This window comes from Citrus sinensis, chromosome 2 (genome assembly GCF_022201045.2).
Source record: "Citrus sinensis cultivar Valencia sweet orange chromosome 2, DVS_A1.0, whole genome shotgun sequence".
Classification (NCBI taxonomy): domain Eukaryota; kingdom Viridiplantae; phylum Streptophyta; class Magnoliopsida; order Sapindales; family Rutaceae; genus Citrus; species Citrus sinensis.
In genome coordinates, this window is record NC_068557.1 from 32550016 (window position 1) to 32569514 (window position 19499).

A 19499-nucleotide genomic window follows, 5' to 3' on the forward strand; every position below is an offset into this window, starting at 1 on the left:
GGGGGATTGTCACTTTCCCCCTACAGTAATTAACATATACTATTTATATCCCTTCTGTTTTTATAATGGCCAAAAACTCTCATGACAACATAAGTTTACAATATTACTCTTATTTTTAATTACTCTTTTATTTACATTTATTATAAATTAAATAAATTACATGAATAAAAACTAAATAAAAAAATTAAATATTAAAAACAAGAAATATATGTTTTGATATGAGCAAAAAAATTAATAATAATTTTTTTATAATTATTTATTTTGTGAACATTTTCTTATAATAAATATTTTGTAATATTTTAAAATTAAATGTAAAAAGTATAGGCAAAATATTTTATTATTTATCTTATAATAAATTTTTATTTGTCATTCAAATTTTCTTATTATAATTTTTTATCATTTTATAATAACTTTCTTATATATTTATTATAAGAAAATTTGCACAAAATAAATAAATACAAGAAAAAAAATTTATTATTAATTTTTTCTCATATCAAAACATATATTTCTTGTTTTTAATGCTTAATTTTTTATTTAGCTTGTATTCATGCTATTTATTTAATTTATAATAAATATAAATAAAATAGTAGTTGAAAATAAGGATAATATTGTAAACTTATGCTATCAGGGGGGTTTTTGGCCATTATAAAAACAGTAGGGAGAAAAATGATATATGTTGATTACTATAACGCAGAAATTGACAATTTCCCTTTTAGAAATTATTTCGGGGAGTTCTAATTCCCAGGAGAGGGCTGAGAATTAGATCTCCATTTGTAGAACTCATTTTTTGCCCAGCTAAATTTCCTAATTTTCATTTTATTCTCTATTTAAGTAATAATCATTAAAAAAAAAAAAAGCAAAAATGGATGAAAATCAAACCCAAATCCCATATTCATCTCAGCAAATTCGAATACAACTCATTTCTAATTTTAATTCCTACCGCTAAAGTAAATATTTTATTATAATTATTATTCGCTATTTCAATTTCAGTTTATACCAATTCCAATAACCGAAGTTATGATTAATAATTTCGGAAACATCATTATATAAGTAGTGAGATGAGATGACTCAGCTCCTCTGTTTTCTGATTTCTCAGGCACCGCGATTGATGGATTTTTTTTTTGGGGGGGGGGGGAAATCTCAAAGTGCAATGTATTGCAGTTTGCAGCAGGAGTTGTGCCATTGAGTTAAGCTACGCAATTGGATTGAATTGCCTCAATATAAAACAATATTTCCAACAGTATAATTAAAAAAACTGATAAATGCATCAATTATACGAAGACCGTATATAATTTTGTTTTTGACTTATAAAAAAAATGGCATTACTTTCTCTTAACTCAAAACTGATAGGCATGTGCCAATTAACTCTTTACTCAATTTCAAGAAAAATACCACTTGATGTGAAAACGAATCTAAAGACCAATGGTACCAGAAAGCAGAGAGAGGAAGGGGAGGGGGAAAAAAAAAAGTGTGAGCACCATAGCGAGCCAAGAGCCGATGGGGTTACAAAAAGCACTGGCTTTCTGAGATGCCGCTTTAATTTCAGATCCTCTATACTTCTTTGAGACAGCCAGCCGAGGGTTACACTCAGAACAGCAAAACTCAGCAGTTTGAGTCTCAAGAGGATCTATTGACTACTGTTACTGACCTTCCTGCTGCTATGCAGCTAGAACTAGATTGTAGGGTTTTCATAAACGTCACCAGCTATATATATCTGGAGAAGATAGTGGGCCGGGCCAGGTTGGATCACTTTTGGGGTACTATCTTTTCTTTTCTTTTTCAGCTGAGACATGGGCTTTGATCGTTTTTGTGCATTACAGCGTCCAGAGGAATAATATTGTACCATTGGCTTCCTCTGTTTTGCCCAGAAATAAATAACTACATAGTTTTGCACATACAGCTTATAGGTCCCCAATTTTGTTTGTATTGTCAAATTCTAGTTCTATGAAGTATTAATTGGGTCCCTTTCTTTCTTGTCTTTCATTTGTGCGATTTTGATCAAATTCAGGCACACGAAATTCTCTTCCATGGCGTGGTGGCGATAAAGAAAAAGGAAAAGTAAAAAGAAAAAAAAATAAAATTGACTGGATCCAGATTAAAAAAAAAAAAAAGCAGTACAGATCTTGTTCAAGTTTGCTTAGGAATAGGGTAATCTTGATTCTCTCATTGCAAAAGAGATCTTAATTATAGGATCTTGCTCCTGCTCCTCTCTTTTTGTGCAAATACCAAACAACCACTGCCGTCGAAACTATTAATTAATTGTGACTGATAAAATTGTTGCACTCTGTTTAGGATAAATTAGGAATAAACATGAAAATTAAGTCGAACCATGTCTCCTTTCCCCGAGTGTTGCAAGCTGTGCTTCTTAATTATAATTGATATTGATATCGAATAATGTATAGACTGCACAACACAGTGTAGAACAAGGGTAGTTATGCTATGCCATTGCCAGTCAAAAAACAAAAAAACTACAGTTATCTTGAGATCCAAGGAACTCATAGAGACTAATGGAATCTAGGCTTTGGGAAAAGCCCACAACTCTTCTTTTCTCTTTTTTCTTCACATACAGATACTTGATAAATATAGAGCAAGCAAACTATTTGGAGATGCAATGTCCAGTACTTGTAAGTATAAGACATACAGACAGTTGCTAGCTTCTGAAACTTCCAATGTCATCTGCTTTGTTAAGCATTTTACTAGCTTTTCTTATTGCTATTTCTACTCTGCAAACATCAGGTAACACCATCTGCAATCATAGCTTTAGTTAATGGATGGTACCGAATAGCAATTTGTTAATTTGTGTATTATAATCAGATGGTGAATTCATGGAATGGTGTATAGCTGACGGCCAAACCCCAGACGATGAGCTGCAAATGGCACTTGATTGGGCTTGTGGAAAAGGAGGTGCTGATTGTAACAAGTTACAAGCAAAGCAGCCTTGTTATTTTCCCAACACTTTGAGGGACCATGCCTCTTATGCTTTCAATGACTACTACCAAAAGTTCAAGCATCAAGGAGCAACTTGCTACTTCCATGCTGCTGCAATGATCACTGATCTTGACCCAAGTAAGATAACAATCTCTAATAAACTCATCTCATCAGCTTATATCTACATCATAGCAATTCTCTCTCTTATATATATATATATATATTTCCCATTCCCAATAGATATATCGTATCAGTTATCTAGATCGTATGGTGTTTTAAATTTGATACATGCCATAACGTCTCTTTTTATCTGTGATGGCAGGTCATCGTTCTTGCAAATTCGAATATCGTCCATGAGTTTTAAAGTATTGAAGATTTTGTCAAATCTTCTTTCCTTTTTTCTCTGCTTTATTGATAGATCTTAAAATCTGATGAAAATTTTAGTAGTAACACTATCATAATGGGAAGTGAATTTTCAGTTTTGCTTGCGAATTGCAGTGGCTTATTTGGTCCTGGTCTCACTTAACGTATTAGAATAGTATTTTCTGTGCAACAGTGCTTTATTCAATAACCGATTACAAGAGATGTAATTCGATTAATTAGTAGTAATCTATCAATTCACAAACACTCTTGATATATACAACTTAGGCCTCTCACACAAGATTAAGATTGAAATTAAAATTAAGTGGGATCAGCTGATTGTCAATTCAATGCATGCTGATCGGCCTCTGTCTCTGCAGCATCGCTAGAATTACAAACAATGTTGCTGCACACTGCACAGAGCCAGAGATCCTTGCCCAATGAAGGGCCAATATATTTTTCATTTTCCCCTCTTCTTCTTATGCAACAACTTGCTCATATCTTTTGTTAATTTTCCATGAATTGTGGGCCATCTTACAGCAGGGCTGCATGGACGCCGACAGATATGGCGTTAGTTCTGAGGAGATGCGAGACTGTCAATTTCATCGCCATATGATCATGAGAGATAAAAACAATGTGCAGTTATCTTATGCATTTATAGAACATGGGGAGTCTCATCATTGTCAACATTATTAATTCATTCATCACCATATATATTTAGTCCTAGAGAGCAAATGCAATTTGCTATCCTATGGTTCACATTAATTCTAAGGGCTAGTGAGGATTATATGAGACAGTGAGTCAGTGACCCACTATCCCGGTCAACTGAACTTCAATTTTGTCTATGAAATTTCTTCTACATTTTTCTTGCTTTTACTTCACCACTTCTGTTATCATTCACGACCATACGTTGGGGAAATACAATGCACGCAAAATCGTATATTGCATATATGTATGCAATGACCAAAGTATGGCCAATATTGTGACAATACAATTGAATCACCTTCCATACGCAACACACCTCCCAAGCCCCATCTTTGGTCTTTTGAAAACATCTACAATTGGGTTGTGCCCAGTAATTATCGCTTGACTAGACTTAATTAATGTGATTCAAACACAAAATTTCTTGGGAAAAATTGACTCTGCTGTCATGTTAACTTGCCACTTAACCTGAAAAGATAATCTAAGAGGTAAACTGTCCAAACAAAATATATAGTTTAATTTAGATTCTGACAGGTTGTAGTTGTAGTAATTATTAGATAAAGAAAGTTGAATTTGAATGGTTAACACACAATTATTGTACTTATTTAAATATTTTCTGTGATAATCAATATAAACATAGTGGATGATGAGGCACTCATTTGAGGCGATGATGATAATAGATTGCTTGTGGGAGAGTGGAAATTCATGTAAGTTATATATCGCGTAAAGATGACAATAGGCAGTACTTTTTCCCACAAACAATTGATAGAGTTTGATCATTGATGTTGCCATCTCTTTTGGACGATCTGGAATTTTGCATCGCAACACAAGGAGATAGACTAAGCATTGATAATGGAATTAAGTAGGTGGAAATGGCTTGAAGTACTCAACCCGTGGCACCATTTCACCCCCTTTTTTATCTATTGGGCATGCTTTTTGACTTTTTAGTGCTTGAAATTGTTCAGAGAACGTGGGTCCACACTGTCGAGAGAGAAAAGTTAACCTTGAATGGTCTGTCTCTATCTCATTAATAACAAGCATCTCCAAAAATAGATGCTAACTAAATTTGATTTGGGAGGAGTTTGATTAAAATAATGGAAATTTGTTTTTATTTAAAGAATTTTGAAAAAAAAATTATTTTTTTTATTTTTTATTTAACATATAAGTAAGTAAATAAATGTCTAAAGAATAAAATTAAATGAGTCTTTTAAGAATTTTTTTAAAAAAATTAATAATATAATATTATTATTTTAGTATCATTGTTAAAGAACAAAGAAAAAGAAATACAATAATTATATAAATAAAAAAAGAGAATAATTAAATTTGATAAGAGAAAAAATTATTTTTTATTTATCACATAAATATAAATCAATAAATATTTTAAAAACTAAATTAAATAAGCCTTCACTACGTCCCTCGAACAAATGACCCACCACTTTAGACGAAACCACTAGCAAGCATCAAAACATGCCACTTTAATCATTTCATCACTCAGTTTTTTATCATGAGCGATTTGCTTTTGTTTCACGTTTAGCCTTTAAACAGGGTCATTGTTTTTTGTTTTGTAATAAGACTTTTGTTCTTTCTACTATATTGTTGAGAGAAATGGGTCCTCATGAATTCTACCAATACCATCATCTTCATTCAATAGGCACCTCTTTTACCTTATCTGACACCTTCCTTGGGACAACAAACTATGGCCTTTCCCGGAAAAAAAGAGTTAAAATTTTTAGTCTCAAGTTTTCTCTTTCATATTTAATACTCCTTTGCTGTAATTCAGAGGCGCAGTGCCCTTTGTCTGTAGGAGGCGTAGAGCTACCAGGTCCTGTCTTTACCACTTGGCACTCTCACAGCCTATTCATTCTTGTACAGGCATAGCAGTGCTGTATTTTTTTAATATTCAATGAGAAAAATTATTTTCTTGGGTGCCTATTTAAGAAGTGGAACGTGGTGGTTGATGTTGGGTAAAGGTTAGGATATTTTTCTGGATTTGAGAGCTGTGTCCTGAACTCTTCTATTCTCCTTCTGTTCAGATTTCTTCCTTTAAGTGTTAAATCTTTGGAAGAAAAAAAAAAATGAGTTACTTGGGTGTTGGTGTTAGTCCAGGGAATGTGCCAGTGTATCATGGCACCTTAATGAAGGTTGTTGATAGGAGAATAAGGCTTGTAGAGTTGGTTTTGAGATGTGTGATCTGTGGTTTAGGTGTTCTTGCTGCTGTTCTTGTTGGGACTGATACCCAAGTCAGAGAAATCTTCTCAATTCAAAAGAAAGCTAAGTTTACAGACATGAAAGCTCTTGTGTAAGCTTCTAAAATCTCTTAAAATCTTGAGCTTTTAGCTTTATGTACCTTAGGCTAAGCATTTGTACGTTTCTTGTGTTCTTACTCTTGTATAATGCAGGTTTTTGGTGGTAGCAAATGGAATAGCTGCAGCCTACTCTTTAGTGCAAGGGGTGCGCTGTACTGTTGCTATGCTCAAGGGAAGTGTGCTATTTAACAAGCCACTAGCCTGGGCAATTTTCTCTGGAGATCAGGTAATATTTGATTGCTGCCAATTCTAATTGATTGTTCTCTTTCTATTTCTCATCAGGTGAAATTTCCATGATTGTCCATGAGTTGGTTGTCACTGATAACTGAGTGCTTCATATGATAATTGAGTTTTTTAGGTGAAGGCAGACTATATTTGATTGGGTGTTGGATATGGGATATTACAAGTCGTAATTTACATCAACACCTCCCTTTCCCTGATCTGCTTCCTGTTCAGGGGTTTGCTTCTTAAATTTGGAATGTCTATCTAGAGTGTGTACTTTGTGAATTTATCATTACCGTTAGAGCCTTTTGAGGTCGTGGACTTTCATTTGCAGTATGTTGTTCAATATAATATTTATGACATTGCTTGATTTATGTGCTAAATTGATATCATTAATTACTGATTAAGCTAATCTAAGAAGTAAGACGAAACGAGTATCCCATTTGTTTTAGCCAATAACCATATGTGCTGCATGGATTAACTTGTTTGTGCAGATGATGGCATACTTGACAGTAGCTGCCGTGGCAGCTGCTGCGCAATCAGCAGTGTTTGCGAAGCTGGGACAACCAGAATTACAATGGCTGAAGATATGCAACATGTACGGGAAATTCTGCAACCAAGTAGGGGAGGGAATTGCGTCAGCTCTATTGGTTAGCATAAGTATGGTGGTTCTGTCTTGTATCTCTGCTTTCAGTCTCTTCCGCTTGTATGGTGGCAGCAAGGCCAAAAATGGTGCAAGGTGGTAAAGATATTTTAACTCACTGAGCATACTTTGCTCGGTCGGGTGTTGTCGGTGGAGGTTAAGCTGGATGCTGCCGCAATAAATGAATGATAAATAAGAAGCTGATGATGAAGAAAAGTGAACTATGTATGTGACTATCCCAAGCTAGTAGTAGTAGCCACTTGATAAATTAAATAATTAATGCAGAGTCTTTGTAGATTGTATTAATATTTATTATACACAGCTTTCATTTTCAGCAATTACGATCATAAAATCTTTGTTATGACATTAACAGAAATTCATTTTAGCAAAGAGTGGATGCAAAAGAGCGGAGGCACACATACATGTAACTCCAGAAATGAAGAAAGATTAAGACTCGTTTCGAAGTTTCAACATCTACAATAAAGATTTGCAACGACCGGCTACCACTGTCTGACCTTTTTTAGCATTTAATAACACAACATTTGTGTAAACACACACACACATAATGCAGCAGGTTTCATCACAGAAAGTGAACAAAATAAAAAGTTTCTCCCAAGTATGGAAATTTGAACATTCCTATTCCAAGCAGGATTTGTCAATTTCCCGTTTTTCTCAAATATGTCACAATTTAATGAATCCTGCTTCATAATTCAAAATGTTTTCATTTTTTGAATTACAAATTCATAGCCGTAATCCATGTTGCAAACTGATCATATACACCATGAGTCTGTGAACATATATATTTCAAGAAGTGAGAAAAATTTGGAGAAGAAAACTGATAAGAGATTGATAATAAACCCAAAAAAACAAAATGAAAATGACAAAACATTATTGAAAATTTCCCGAGGATATGACGCGACCATATTATGTGTTATATATAAAAATTTTATGTTTTATATTTGTCTTTTGATCTGATTATATTAAGGTAGGAATTCTTGATCGAAAGTTCACTTTTTTACAAAAATATAATAATTATTACAAATATTTATGGCATATTGCATACAATACAAACATAATAAATGGAATGATACGACGATTGTATGTTGTGAAGCATGAACAAAGGAAGATGGTTAGTTATATAATTTGCCATGGACTAACCAAATAAGAAGACGAAGATAGGCACCGCATGACAAAATTTATGTATATTTAAAATAGAGTAATAATATAATCATAAATTTTTGTATAAATTTATTTTGTATAAACTAACGTTTGACGTGTCATTAATTTATTGGTTAAATAAAAATATAAAATATTAAAAATAAATCATATAGAACAAGTGATATTTAATTCAACTAATCTTATTATGCCACATCAATTTATACAAAATAAATTTATACAAAAATTTATCATTATATCATTAGTCATTTAAGATAACATAACTAATTATTATATATATAATTAAATTTAATATAAATACTACTTAATTTTTTCAAATATATGGGACACACGGCGTAAAGTAAATGAATTTCTCGCAGGGCATGGGGCCACAGATTCTAATTTGTGGTTGTGGGGATTGCACTTACTGTAGCCACGGATGACGGAGCAAGGGTTGTGGATTGTGGTGGGCACGTGCTTTTATAATCTAGGGAATCAGAGACGTACACGTCAGTAACCAATAGACATCCGAATCACTTGGACTTGTACTCCTTTTCCACAAATCAGAAAAATCTCATTGGCTAACACAATCTCCTTGCCCTCACTGAATCCCTCCTCAATATCCAAAACCGCCTTTGACCCGACCGAACATTTCCTACAACACACGCGCCTCAAAATCAAAACTCTCCTTGTGGAGTATCTTCTGCCTCTCCTCCATTTTTGTTCTTTCTACAGAATTAATCTACCCCCTCCAAAAAATAAAAAATAAAAAAATCCCTAAAATTGAGCTCTGAATTAATCGCCGTTTGTTTAATCAATTCGGCGGATGCAGTGTTAAATTGAAGAAAGAGAAATGTCAGAGAAGTTCTCGCCTACGCTGAGAATCGGAGATCTCAGCGATTTTATAGCACCGTCTCAGAATTGCGTTGTTTCTCTTAAAAAAGCTACCTTTAAAAACCCTGATAAGCCCCAGGTGCATATAAATGATATTTCCTTTTCTTTTTTCTTTTTATTTTAAGCGACTTTAGTAATACCCTTTATTTCAATTTGTAATTTTTGTTTTCCTTATTGTGAAGGTTTCTACTTCCAGCAAGCAGCAGGCTGAACCGGTGAAAATCTCACTCAAGGATTGCTTAGCTTGCAGGTAATTGATTGTTTTATACATGTTCTGTTATGTTGCCCCGGTGAAAAAGCTCATTGTTTTGTGATATTTTTGGACACGTGGTAGTGGATGCATTACGTCAGCGGAGACTGTGATGCTTGAGAAGCAGAGTTTGGATGAGTTCCTATCAAATATTAATAAAGGAAAGGCTGTTATTATTTCCCTTTCTCCACAGTCAAGAGCTTCCCTTGCTGAACATTTTGGCATCTCTCCTCTTCAGGTAAAACGGGGCTCAATTATCATTTTTTATAGAAGTTTTGTATGCTTCTCTTGGTTGAGGATTATATCATCTTATGATTTTTTGCTATTGGGTAGTTTCCTTAGTCAAGGTGATGTTTAAGTTTCATATGTCACACAATTTTATGAAAACGTCCGATGAATTATTGATTCTTATTATACTGCAAGTCAATGATCTAAGTGTGAAGTCGGCTTTTGTTTGAAAAAAATTTCAGGTTTTCAAGAAACTTACAACATTCTTGAAGTCGCTTGGAGTGAAGAGCATCTTTGATACGAGCTGCAGTAGAGACTTAACGCTTATTGAAGCTTGCAATGAGTTTATTGCTCGCTACAAACAAAGCCAAGAATCTGATGATGAAAGGTCCAATTCATCCCTGCCCATGCTGTCATCGGCATGTCCAGGTATTTAAGTCTATCCCTGTTAGGCAACTAATGATGATCTCCTTACACTATAAAACCATCCATTGTGTTATCAATGATCAATAGTTGTTGCTTATAAGGATTATGGAAGGATGTTGTTCAATTATGTGAAAATCTTTCTTTTATTTTAGGGTGGATATGCTATGCTGAAAAACAACTTGGCTCCTATATTCTTCCATATATTTCCTCTGTGAAGAGCCCTCAGCAGACAATTGGAGCTACCATCAAACACCATATTTGCCAAAAATTGGGTTTCAGGTAATTCTTTCATTAAAGTTGGAGCCTTGAAGCAGTGTATTTGTGTTGTAAGGCATATTCACTTATGAGTCCTAGGATTTTAGGAGAGATATAGTATGTAAAGTTTCCTTTTATGTGAATCTACATGTTTAGGCATTAGCAGGAGTGAATCATTTGATTGCTGAATGCTTGTTTAATAGGCCAGATGAAATTTACCATGTGACTGTGATGCCTTGCTATGATAAGAAGCTAGAGGCTGCTAGAGAAGACTTTGTTTTCCAATTGGATTCTCAAGAAGAAACCTATAGGGATGAAGGACTTGAGATTCCAGAGGTTGATTCAGTCCTGACGACTGGGGAAGTTTTAGATTTGATACAGGTGAGATGAGGCTTTCATTGGTACTAACTTGTATAACTGCTTTCACTGTAAACAGTTTCTTTCTGGTTTGAAACAATAATGATGTCTAACTTTGTACTACTTTATTTCAATTTATGCAGTTAAAAGCTGTAAATTTTGAAGCATTAGAGGAATCTCCTCTTGATAAAATGTAAGAATTAGAATAACTTTTTTATGAAGTCATCTGCATGATGGTTAGAGTAGCCAACTAAAATAGAATCTGCTTTGGTCATCCTGCAGGTTGACCAATGTTGATGATGAAGGACATCTTTATGGGGTTGCTGGAAGTTCTGGAGGTTATGCAGAAACAGTATTCAGACATGCTGCTAAAACACTATTTGGAAAAGTTATTGAAGGTCATCTAGAATTTAAAACCATCAGAAACTCTGATTTCCGAGAGGTGGCTCTGGAAGTAAGCTTCCTTTTTAATTTTGATCACATCTTATAGGCATGTGAGAAGCTTGTCCTGGAATCTTCGGTTTTGTAATGAACATCGTTGCAGTGTTGTTATTCCATAGGATTGAAAATATCTAGGGCATACCATGTACTGCATGTCATTTTGGTTATGACATTGTGCTCCATCTCGTTATGTAGGTGGAGGGAAAAACGTTGTTGAAATTTGCCCTATGTTATGGCTTCCAGAACCTGCAAAACATTGTCAGGAAAGTGAAAATGCGAAAATGCGATTATCAATTTGTGGAGGTCATGGCATGCCCTTCAGGTCAATCTTCCTTTTTAGTTTTTATTCATTGACGTAGAATGTGGCTGTTTGCTTTCTATGTCAAATCAAAAATTGGTGGATATTAACTCCTGAGCTATTGATTAACAGGTTGCTTGAATGGTGGAGGTCAGATCAAGCCTAAGCCAGGGCAATCACCGAAGGAGTTGATTAAGACACTGGAAACCATCTATTTGGAAAATGTAAGTCGTTCTTCTATTAGCATTGACATATTCTTTATGCCTCGTGGTGTTCTGGGTCTCTTCATTTTCAAAACTACAAAGCCACGGTTAATTTTTGGTGTATTCTAGTTAATTCATAGTACCACGAACTATAAGTTTCTTGATCGCATGGGTGCCACGCAAGGGTCCAGGTTGGGTCATGAAATTGCCACAATCATTACCTCAATGACTATACTACTAGTTATCCAAAATGAGGTCTATAGTAGGAATATGCCTACCAGTATGTGTTAGTGGATTTTTTGCTGGCCTGCAGGCCTGGTGTACTTGACAGTGTACAAGATTATTTACCATTCAAGTGATGTGGTTGGAAACTTTTTGGCAGTCAATATATATGCTACAAGCATGTAATGCTGTTATTGATTTTTTATGACCTTGCATATCAGATCCATTTATGGAATATTATTGTGAGATCTGCATGTAATTTGACCTCTGGTGTGGTGCTGTGTTATTAACTGATTGCTCTTTTATATATAATAGGTAATGCTAGCTGATCCTTTCAAAAATCCTCTGGTGAGAAGCTTGTATGATGAGTGGCTTGAGCAACCTGGTTCAGAGAAAGCTAAAAAGCACGTGCACACAGAATACCATCCTGTAGTGAAAAGTATCACTGCTCAGTTGCATAATTGGTGAAAGCATTTACCATCCCAACACTTGATCGTATACAAATTTGGAACTATAGAACTCTCTTCTTGTGCCCCATGCCGTCTCCAAGTTGTTTTAGCAATTTCAGACATGGCACCACAGCGATGCTGGCCATTTTTTGTCAATCATGGGATTGCATTTGCAGGGGAGTCCAATTTTGATAGGGTAAACATATATTTATTTACTTCAAAGGTTTTCACTCATGTACATACTCTGTATTAGAAATGTTACATATAGAAGAAAGCATTGAGTTAGACACTGATGCGTCATGGCACTTAATTTCATTTCCTTGTGTCATTTTTTCTTAGTTGAACAGTCCGTATAAGGTTCCCTTTGCTCATGTACATAGCATTTATTTTGGAACCTGATACTCTCATTTTTGTTATGTATAATTGGATTTTTGGGGGATTGTTGTGCTTGACCTGGAAACAAAATAATTGTCCTTGTTTGTGCCAACTCTGACCCGGTGTTGGAGATTGGAGAATCCTTGTATGTTTTACTGTGATGATTGATGAGGGAAATGTACATGGTCAAGCTAAAATGGACTTTTTTGGGTGAAGTGGATCATGTATAAATGTGATTTGGGTTTTAACTTTTATCTGATGAGTGATGAGCTCTCAAACTGCTCAAGACTGCTAAATTAAGGATAACAGTGTATGCAGGGTCTGTTTGATCAATGAATCTAGTCGCAGGCGTTTGGTACTCAGATATCCATTTAAGATTGCTGTTAAGAAGGATGTAATTTGTCTATAATTATCTGTTAAGTGATGATAGAATCATTTAATTTAATCAGTTGGATATTATCATATCAATTTATATAAAATAAGAAAAATTTTATGTTGTCGTGATTAAAAATTTAAAATTACGGCATTAGTATGATGATTAATATAAATTTTGTAAATTATATATATAAAATTAGTAAATGAGATGTAAAATAAGTAAATTAATATAAGAGTTGTAAATTGATATTTTAAATTTGTTAATAAAGCAAATACTTGTAAAAATAATATAAAACTTATTGTAAATTAATATTAAATTTCATTAAACAAAAAATAGTTTATTCATTTAATCTAATTAAACAAAGAAAAAAGTCACTCATTAACTTAAAACAGAAAAATTGTATTAAAAACAATTGAAATAGATTTTATTGAATTAATTTAACCATAAATTCTATATCTATTTTAGCACATTCTTAAATTTATTTTCATTTTCTATTGTAGGACAAAGAAAACAAACATTTTCTTTTTCTTGATGTGGAATAAGACAAAAAAAATTAAAATATATTCTTAGAATATTTGACATATTTGATATATCAATAAAATTGTATCTAATTTTAAGTTTTATATATATTTCATGTGGTTTTTAATTTTACTTCTTGTTTTTAATTAAAGATCATTTGGGGTTGTCATTGAGTAGGTACTAAAATATATAAGATAATCATTATTATAATAAGTTTTTATTACTTTTTTTTACTAACTCTTATATTAATTTAGTTGTTTTATCTTTCATTTAGAAGTCTTGTATTTTATTTACATAGTTTATGTTCTATTCTACATTTAATAATGATTTATAAGTTTTATGTTACATCTATAAGTTTTTATTTTGTTTACCAATAAAACTCTAATTTATCACTCCTATATATTAATTTACTTGCCCTACCCATTTAAAAGTCTTATGTTTCATTTACTCAATTGATGTTTTATTTTACACTTAATATTGATTTACTATTTTATGTTACACTTATAATTTTTGTTTTGTTTAGTAATAATAGATCAATTTACTGCTTCTATGTTAATTTACTTATTTTATCCTTCATTTACAAGCACTGTGTTTTATTTGCATAATTTATATTTTATTTTATAATTGATGTTGATTTACAAGTTTTATACTACATTTATAAAGTTTTCTCAATAATACACAAATTGACTATTCCTATGTTAATTTACTTATTTTACCCTCACTTTATAAGTCTTATGTTTCATTTAATTAATGTTTTATAGTACATTTATTGTTGATTTATAAGTTTTATGTTGAATTTGTAAGTTTTTATTCTATTTACTAGTAATACATCAATTTACAACTCTTATATTAATTTACCTATTTAATCTTTTATTTACAAGTATTTTGTTTCATTTCATATAATTAATGTTTTATTTTATAATTAATATTAATTTACAATTTTTTTTAAATTTGCATATCTTATATTTTATTTACATAATTCATGTTTAATTAAGCGTGTTTGGGAGAGAGCAGTATTATAATGTGTGACTTCTTGGGAAAGTCTCGCGTTGCACCCCTCCTTTTATCTTTAGAAGATTTGATTCATATTTAAACATGATAAAATCATGGCATCGTAAAATAATCCTATAAGATAAATTTATACATGAATTTGAAGTTTTATTTTTTCACTCATTTGTTACGGGTGTCACTTGAAGAGCTTCTGGAAAAATATAAGGAAATAAATCTGGTGATTTGGGAAAATTTTCAGTGAGATACTGAATTTACGGCCTTCCTTTTGATGGACTAAAAATGCCAATCTTAGACACTAAGCTAAAGCAAACAAAATCGCAAGAAAAGAAAGCGTTTAGTTGCGGACACGTGGTTACAAGGTATATAATAAAACCAGGACAGAAGCCCCATGTTTCCGCTTATGAAAACTAAAACCTTCTCTTTGTCTTTGGTGATACTGGAAAAATAGGTGGAAAAAGAAAAGAAAAAAAGAAACGGCAACATTTACGGCTTTCATCTTCGTAACCTTTACCTGGCAAAGCAATAGGGAAAGATGGTAAATTTCTTATAAAAGCATTCCTCTCTCTCTTTCTCGTATGAATTACTGTTACCAATTCTTTTTATTCATTCAAGGCGGCAATTTTTTTCTTTTCAATACATATATACCTTTTCTTGGTTAATCTGTTCTTTTTGATCTTTCACGTTATGCGAATTTTTGTTTCCGTGTGACAGAGTTTTAATGGATAATTCTGCAGTTAGGATTGATCTCTTTGCATCTTGTTGATGTCGATTGAGCTGTTCATGGTCTCTTTTTGTTTTGAACTTTTGATCTGTCTTATAATCAGTTTTCATATTATTATCTTGGGAAAATTTTGATGGGACTGACAGATGAGATGAGAAAAATTTATTAGCATGTTGATTGCGTTATAATAATTACTGGCCATTTCCAATAGGATTTGTCATACGTGTTTTGTTTTCTTATTTGGGTTGTTCGGACAGACTACATCGAAGCGGCTTGCAGAGAGGAAAAATGCAAGGTTCCAGAAGAACGTCACAAGGAGGGGATCAGTTCCTGAAAGCTCCGCAAAGAAAGGATCTGATTACCCCATTGGCCCAATTCTGCTTGGCTTCTTTGTCTTCGTAGTTTTAGGATCATGTATGTTATTGTTCCTGTTATCCTTTTTTTTTTTTTTTTTTTTAATTTTTTATCTCTTCTGGCTTTTGCAGTTGTGCTTCCAATAACCTAATTCATTTCCCCCTTTATTGGCCGGCAGCTCTTTTTCAGATTATCAGGACAGCTACTAGTCGGGGCATGGCTTGAAGTTGAAGAGCTTGACAAGTCCCCAAATAACGGCATAATAAGATATCATGTGAATCTGCATGTTTAAGAGTGATGATAGAAGATACTCATCACTTGTTCAGTACGTATAATAAAATCTGCACTTCAATAAATCTTTTCCAGTTTTTGACGTCTTGCCCTGCAAATTCCTTATGCTGTGTTGGGGACACTGTTTTGTGGGCTGCTTCCTTTTTTTTTAATGAGTTAAAGACCATAAAGATTAATTTGATGCCATTAAAGCCAAGATTAGCAAAAAAAAAAAAAAAAAACTGTCAATTATGAAGTACGTAGGACAGTTTGAACTGTATGGAACACATATCAACTACATGGAAAGCAAGCTACTAATAATATTGTCAGACTCCGCTTTTCATTGACAGCAATAATGGCTCCATTGAGCACATTCCATAATACACTGCATCCAACTTACATGTATCTGTATCATCGAGTTTGAACTCTTTATTTGTGTGGAATTGGTTGAAGAGCACCATATAACATCAATACAGCGGGGAGCTATTGCCATGACTCTGAATTTTGACTTCTGGATATTGATGTAAAACCAGAAGTAGGTTGACAAAAGACAACAGGGCGTAAAAGAAATGCTTAAGAATCCAAACGACTGACAGACCAATTAAAGGACTTTATGCAGCATTTGCTTCCCATATGTGCGTTTACTTTCATCTGACTTCCGAATTGGTCGGGCAATTCTGCTGCCTGCGTTGGAGTTCTGGTAACAATCAGAACTTTTGTAAAGTTTTCTGCTATGAGAATGAGAACTGAATCCAAACTCACTCCCCGTTTCCACGCTGTTCATGCAAAAGCTTTCATCATCAAGTTCAGGAGAATCATAGCTCGATGCCTCGAATTCCTACAAGCACAAGATACCATTCACTCTTAACTGATTATTGTGATTCTGGGAAACAGATATGCTCTAAGAAAATAGTAGGCACTCTCCATCTCAATCTCTCACTCTCATTGATAGATAATAAAGAAATAGCAAAGAAGAATTGCCCGCTTAATTACCTTGGTAGTCTTTTTTTTGACACTAAATGGTGTTAGACAAGGATTCAAATCCTTGAGAAACAAGTCGTCAGGACTGCCAGGGGTTGTTACATCCTCCGAGCTGAATTCCTGCATAAATTTTGAGCAAACTATTAATTGAAAATCTCATCAACGATAGAATATCGGTGGCTTGGCTTCGGGACGACATGGATCCAAGGAAAAATTTTAAAATAATACCAAAGAATTAGCAGGCTCTTCGTGATCATAAGACGGTGTCCTGGGGCAGGTTCCATGACGCATGATCATACCAGTCCTGGCTGAATATTTTTCTGCTTTTACCTGCAGCTTAAACAAATCAGCCAGCAAAATTGAAAGGTCTCCTGATGGTCAGTTTAGAGTAGATGAAAGATGAATTATCATTCATCATATATAGAAACAGAATAGACGACAGGTAGAATACCTCAGCAAGATCTTGAGCAAGGCTCTGAAGGTGCCCAGTGAGAGAGGTAACCTGCCTTTGGAGAGACGGAATGACTTGTTTCAGCTCAGAACCCTGCTTAAGGTGACAATCCGTAGCATGATCTGGGAACAATTTTGCACTCTTTAGTGCCTTAATTTCTTCCCTCTGCTTCAAGCACAAGTTTTTCAGCTTCTCAACCTGCAAGCCGCATATATGTATAAAACTCAGAATAAATGATTTTGATTGGCTGCATCTCTAGACTAGCGATTAGGAATTAGAAATTAGACATGCAAAATCAAGAAAAATTAAGGATGGGGAACTCAACTAATGTTATATATCTAACTCACTTCATTGTTCTTTTCTTGAAGCAACATTTTAAGCTGAGAAATCTCAATGCCTTGCTCCTTATTAGCATTCAAAAGCTCTCTTTCACTTCTCAACACCATCGCCAAAGTCCTCGCATTCACATTATTATTACCGCCGCCTCCCTTGACTTCCCTCAACGGCAACGCTTTCACTTCCGATTTCTTCTCGTTCTCAATTTTACCTCCAAACAACTTCCTCTGCAACCCACCAAAATTGCCGCCCTTTCTCGCCGTTTTCTTCAGATCCTCCGCTATCACGTCCGACGGTATCACCAGCCCCACCGCCCGACTCGATGATGATGATTTTTTCTCCATAAACTTCTTCACCATGTTGGCCAAATTTGTATTACTGTTCTTATTAGTCTTTGTGGCTGCCGTTGAGGGTTTTGATTTGATGATTGCGCGTGAAGATGAAGTGGGTTGATTCTGGGGCTTAAGTTCGATACTGGAAGAAGCTGGATCTGACAAGTACGAGGATGTTGATGAGCGCGAATCGTATGAATTGTATCTTGTTGCCATTTTTGCAGGGTTCCTCTTCTTGCTTCACTTTAGCCTAGAGAATTGAACAAGAAGAAGAAGAAGATTTGATTGAAGGTTTTGTCTTTGTGATTGTGATGAGTGATGATGTCTTGTCTGTGATTTTTGAATTTGGGGTTTTGGTTTTATGTGACGTGGCCTCCGAGCGCAGAGGCGCTGTCCGAAATCTGAATTCAAATTTTGGTTTGGCCGCGGCATTGTCATTTTTTTTTCTTTTTTTCCGACTGCCCCTCTCCTTTTTGTTTTTTATTTTGAATAAAAAATACTCTTTAACAAATTGTCCTTTTCACTATCAACTCAAGAATTCAACCCCGTGGTCGGATCATCCGCTCGACCCAGGCCTTTTTCGGCATAGGCCCAACTGAAGCATGGGTTTGGATAATTGGATCCCATTACATGATTGGTCAACGTCATCCTATTGCATTGTTTTTGGATTTCAACCCTTCCTGTTAATTTTTTGTTAGGTGAAGATGATTCATAATTTTATACCGTAAAACCAACAAAGTGTTGGCTCTACTGGCAATGGAGTCCCCTTAAATGGCTTGACTGGGTTTGCTCCCCAGTTCGAGTCGCAGGGAAGTCGCCTTTGTTGGGAGAACATATGCCTCCCGGTTCAAGCGGACACTACTAATCTGGGTTGTGGTACGGGCTTAAATGTGCCTCTCACAGTTGGGGCCCTCCCCAGGATACCTCGTGATTAATATCAAAAAATAATAATTTTATACCGTAAACATTAGGGTAAATTCTCATAGTACTTATTGTTTGAGTTAATTATTTGTTTAGTTTTTTAAATTACCTAAAAGTCCTTGTTATATATTTGCCTCATCATTATTATTATTTTTAATTGTTACATGTCTTACTTGTTTGAGTTTTAGAAATTATATCAGACAAATATTATTGACCCCTTGAAAAGTTAAATCCAATTACAAAGGGATGCCCCTAAGAGTGCTTGACTGAGTGGTTTTATCTGATAAGCCACCGAGTTCAAATTTTAGGAGAGGTCAGGACTAAAAAAATGATTTGGGTTTTGCACAATCCCCTATCTTCTTAAGAGTAATAATAATAATAATAATAATAATAATAATAATAATAATAATCATCATCATCATCATCATCATCATCAAAAGCACAAAAACTAATTGAGGAAATGACTCAAAGAAGGACGACAAAGATATTTAACCGAAAAAATAAGCGCGGTTG

General features: G+C 34.1%; 5 protein-coding genes across 8 annotated transcripts; 4 read left to right on the forward strand and 1 right to left on the reverse strand.

Moving 5' to 3' along the window:
* Positions 1-1345: 1345 nt before the first annotated feature.
* LOC102619932 (glucan endo-1,3-beta-glucosidase 4-like) lies at positions 1346-3420 on the forward strand. 2 transcript variants are annotated; one of them, XM_006467243.4, is made up of 3 exons: positions 1346-2736; positions 2815-3066; positions 3251-3420. In XM_006467243.4, the coding sequence occupies exons 1-3, from the start codon at positions 2670-2672 to the stop codon at positions 3283-3285; spliced, it is 354 nt and encodes a 117-aa protein (XP_006467306.1). In that variant the 5' UTR covers positions 1346-2669; the 3' UTR covers positions 3286-3420. The 2 variants fall into 2 exon arrangements, with proteins under 2 accessions (XP_006467306.1, XP_006467307.1); XM_006467244.4 differs by having other exon boundaries at positions 2842-3066.
* Positions 3421-5611: 2191 nt separating this feature from the next.
* LOC102619640 (CASP-like protein 2B2) lies at positions 5612-7525 on the forward strand. The gene is made up of 3 exons (XM_006467242.3): positions 5612-6289; positions 6390-6522; positions 7013-7525. Exons 1-3 carry the CDS (start codon positions 6066-6068, stop codon positions 7262-7264), a joined length of 609 nt encoding a protein of 202 aa, XP_006467305.2. The 5' UTR covers positions 5612-6065; the 3' UTR covers positions 7265-7525.
* A 1444-nt stretch (positions 7526-8969) lies between these two features.
* LOC102619345 (protein NAR1) lies at positions 8970-12968 on the forward strand. Its single transcript, XM_006467241.4, has 11 exons — positions 8970-9289; positions 9393-9460; positions 9545-9698; positions 9931-10117; positions 10267-10393; positions 10573-10750; positions 10870-10919; positions 11009-11180; positions 11363-11489; positions 11598-11689; positions 12206-12968. Exons 1-11 carry the CDS (start codon positions 9170-9172, stop codon positions 12356-12358), a joined length of 1428 nt encoding a protein of 475 aa, XP_006467304.1. The 5' UTR covers positions 8970-9169; the 3' UTR covers positions 12359-12968.
* Positions 12969-14988: 2020 nt separating this feature from the next.
* LOC102618371 (uncharacterized) lies at positions 14989-16068 on the forward strand. 2 transcript variants are annotated; one of them, XM_006467238.4, is made up of 3 exons: positions 14989-15155; positions 15599-15755; positions 15874-16068. In XM_006467238.4, exons 1-3 carry the CDS (start codon positions 15153-15155, stop codon positions 15918-15920), a joined length of 207 nt encoding a protein of 68 aa, XP_006467301.1. In that variant the 5' UTR covers positions 14989-15152; the 3' UTR covers positions 15921-16068. The 2 variants fall into 2 exon arrangements, with proteins under 2 accessions (XP_006467301.1, XP_006467300.1); XM_006467237.4 differs by lacking the exon at positions 14989-15155 and adding an exon at positions 15204-15403.
* A 209-nt stretch (positions 16069-16277) lies between these two features.
* LOC102618858 (uncharacterized) lies at positions 16278-18588 on the reverse strand. Of its 2 annotated transcripts, none has more exons than XM_025094146.2 (5): positions 17745-18588; positions 17398-17595; positions 17175-17282; positions 16959-17066; positions 16278-16803 (listed from the first exon to the last, which is right to left on the reverse strand). In XM_025094146.2, exons 1-5 carry the CDS (start codon positions 18279-18281, stop codon positions 16567-16569), a joined length of 1188 nt encoding a protein of 395 aa, XP_024949914.2. In that variant the 5' UTR covers positions 18282-18588; the 3' UTR covers positions 16278-16566. The 2 variants fall into 2 exon arrangements, with proteins under 2 accessions (XP_024949914.2, XP_006467302.2); XM_006467239.3 differs by having other exon boundaries at positions 17175-17276; positions 17745-18582.
* Between the last annotated feature and the right edge of the window lie 911 nt (positions 18589-19499).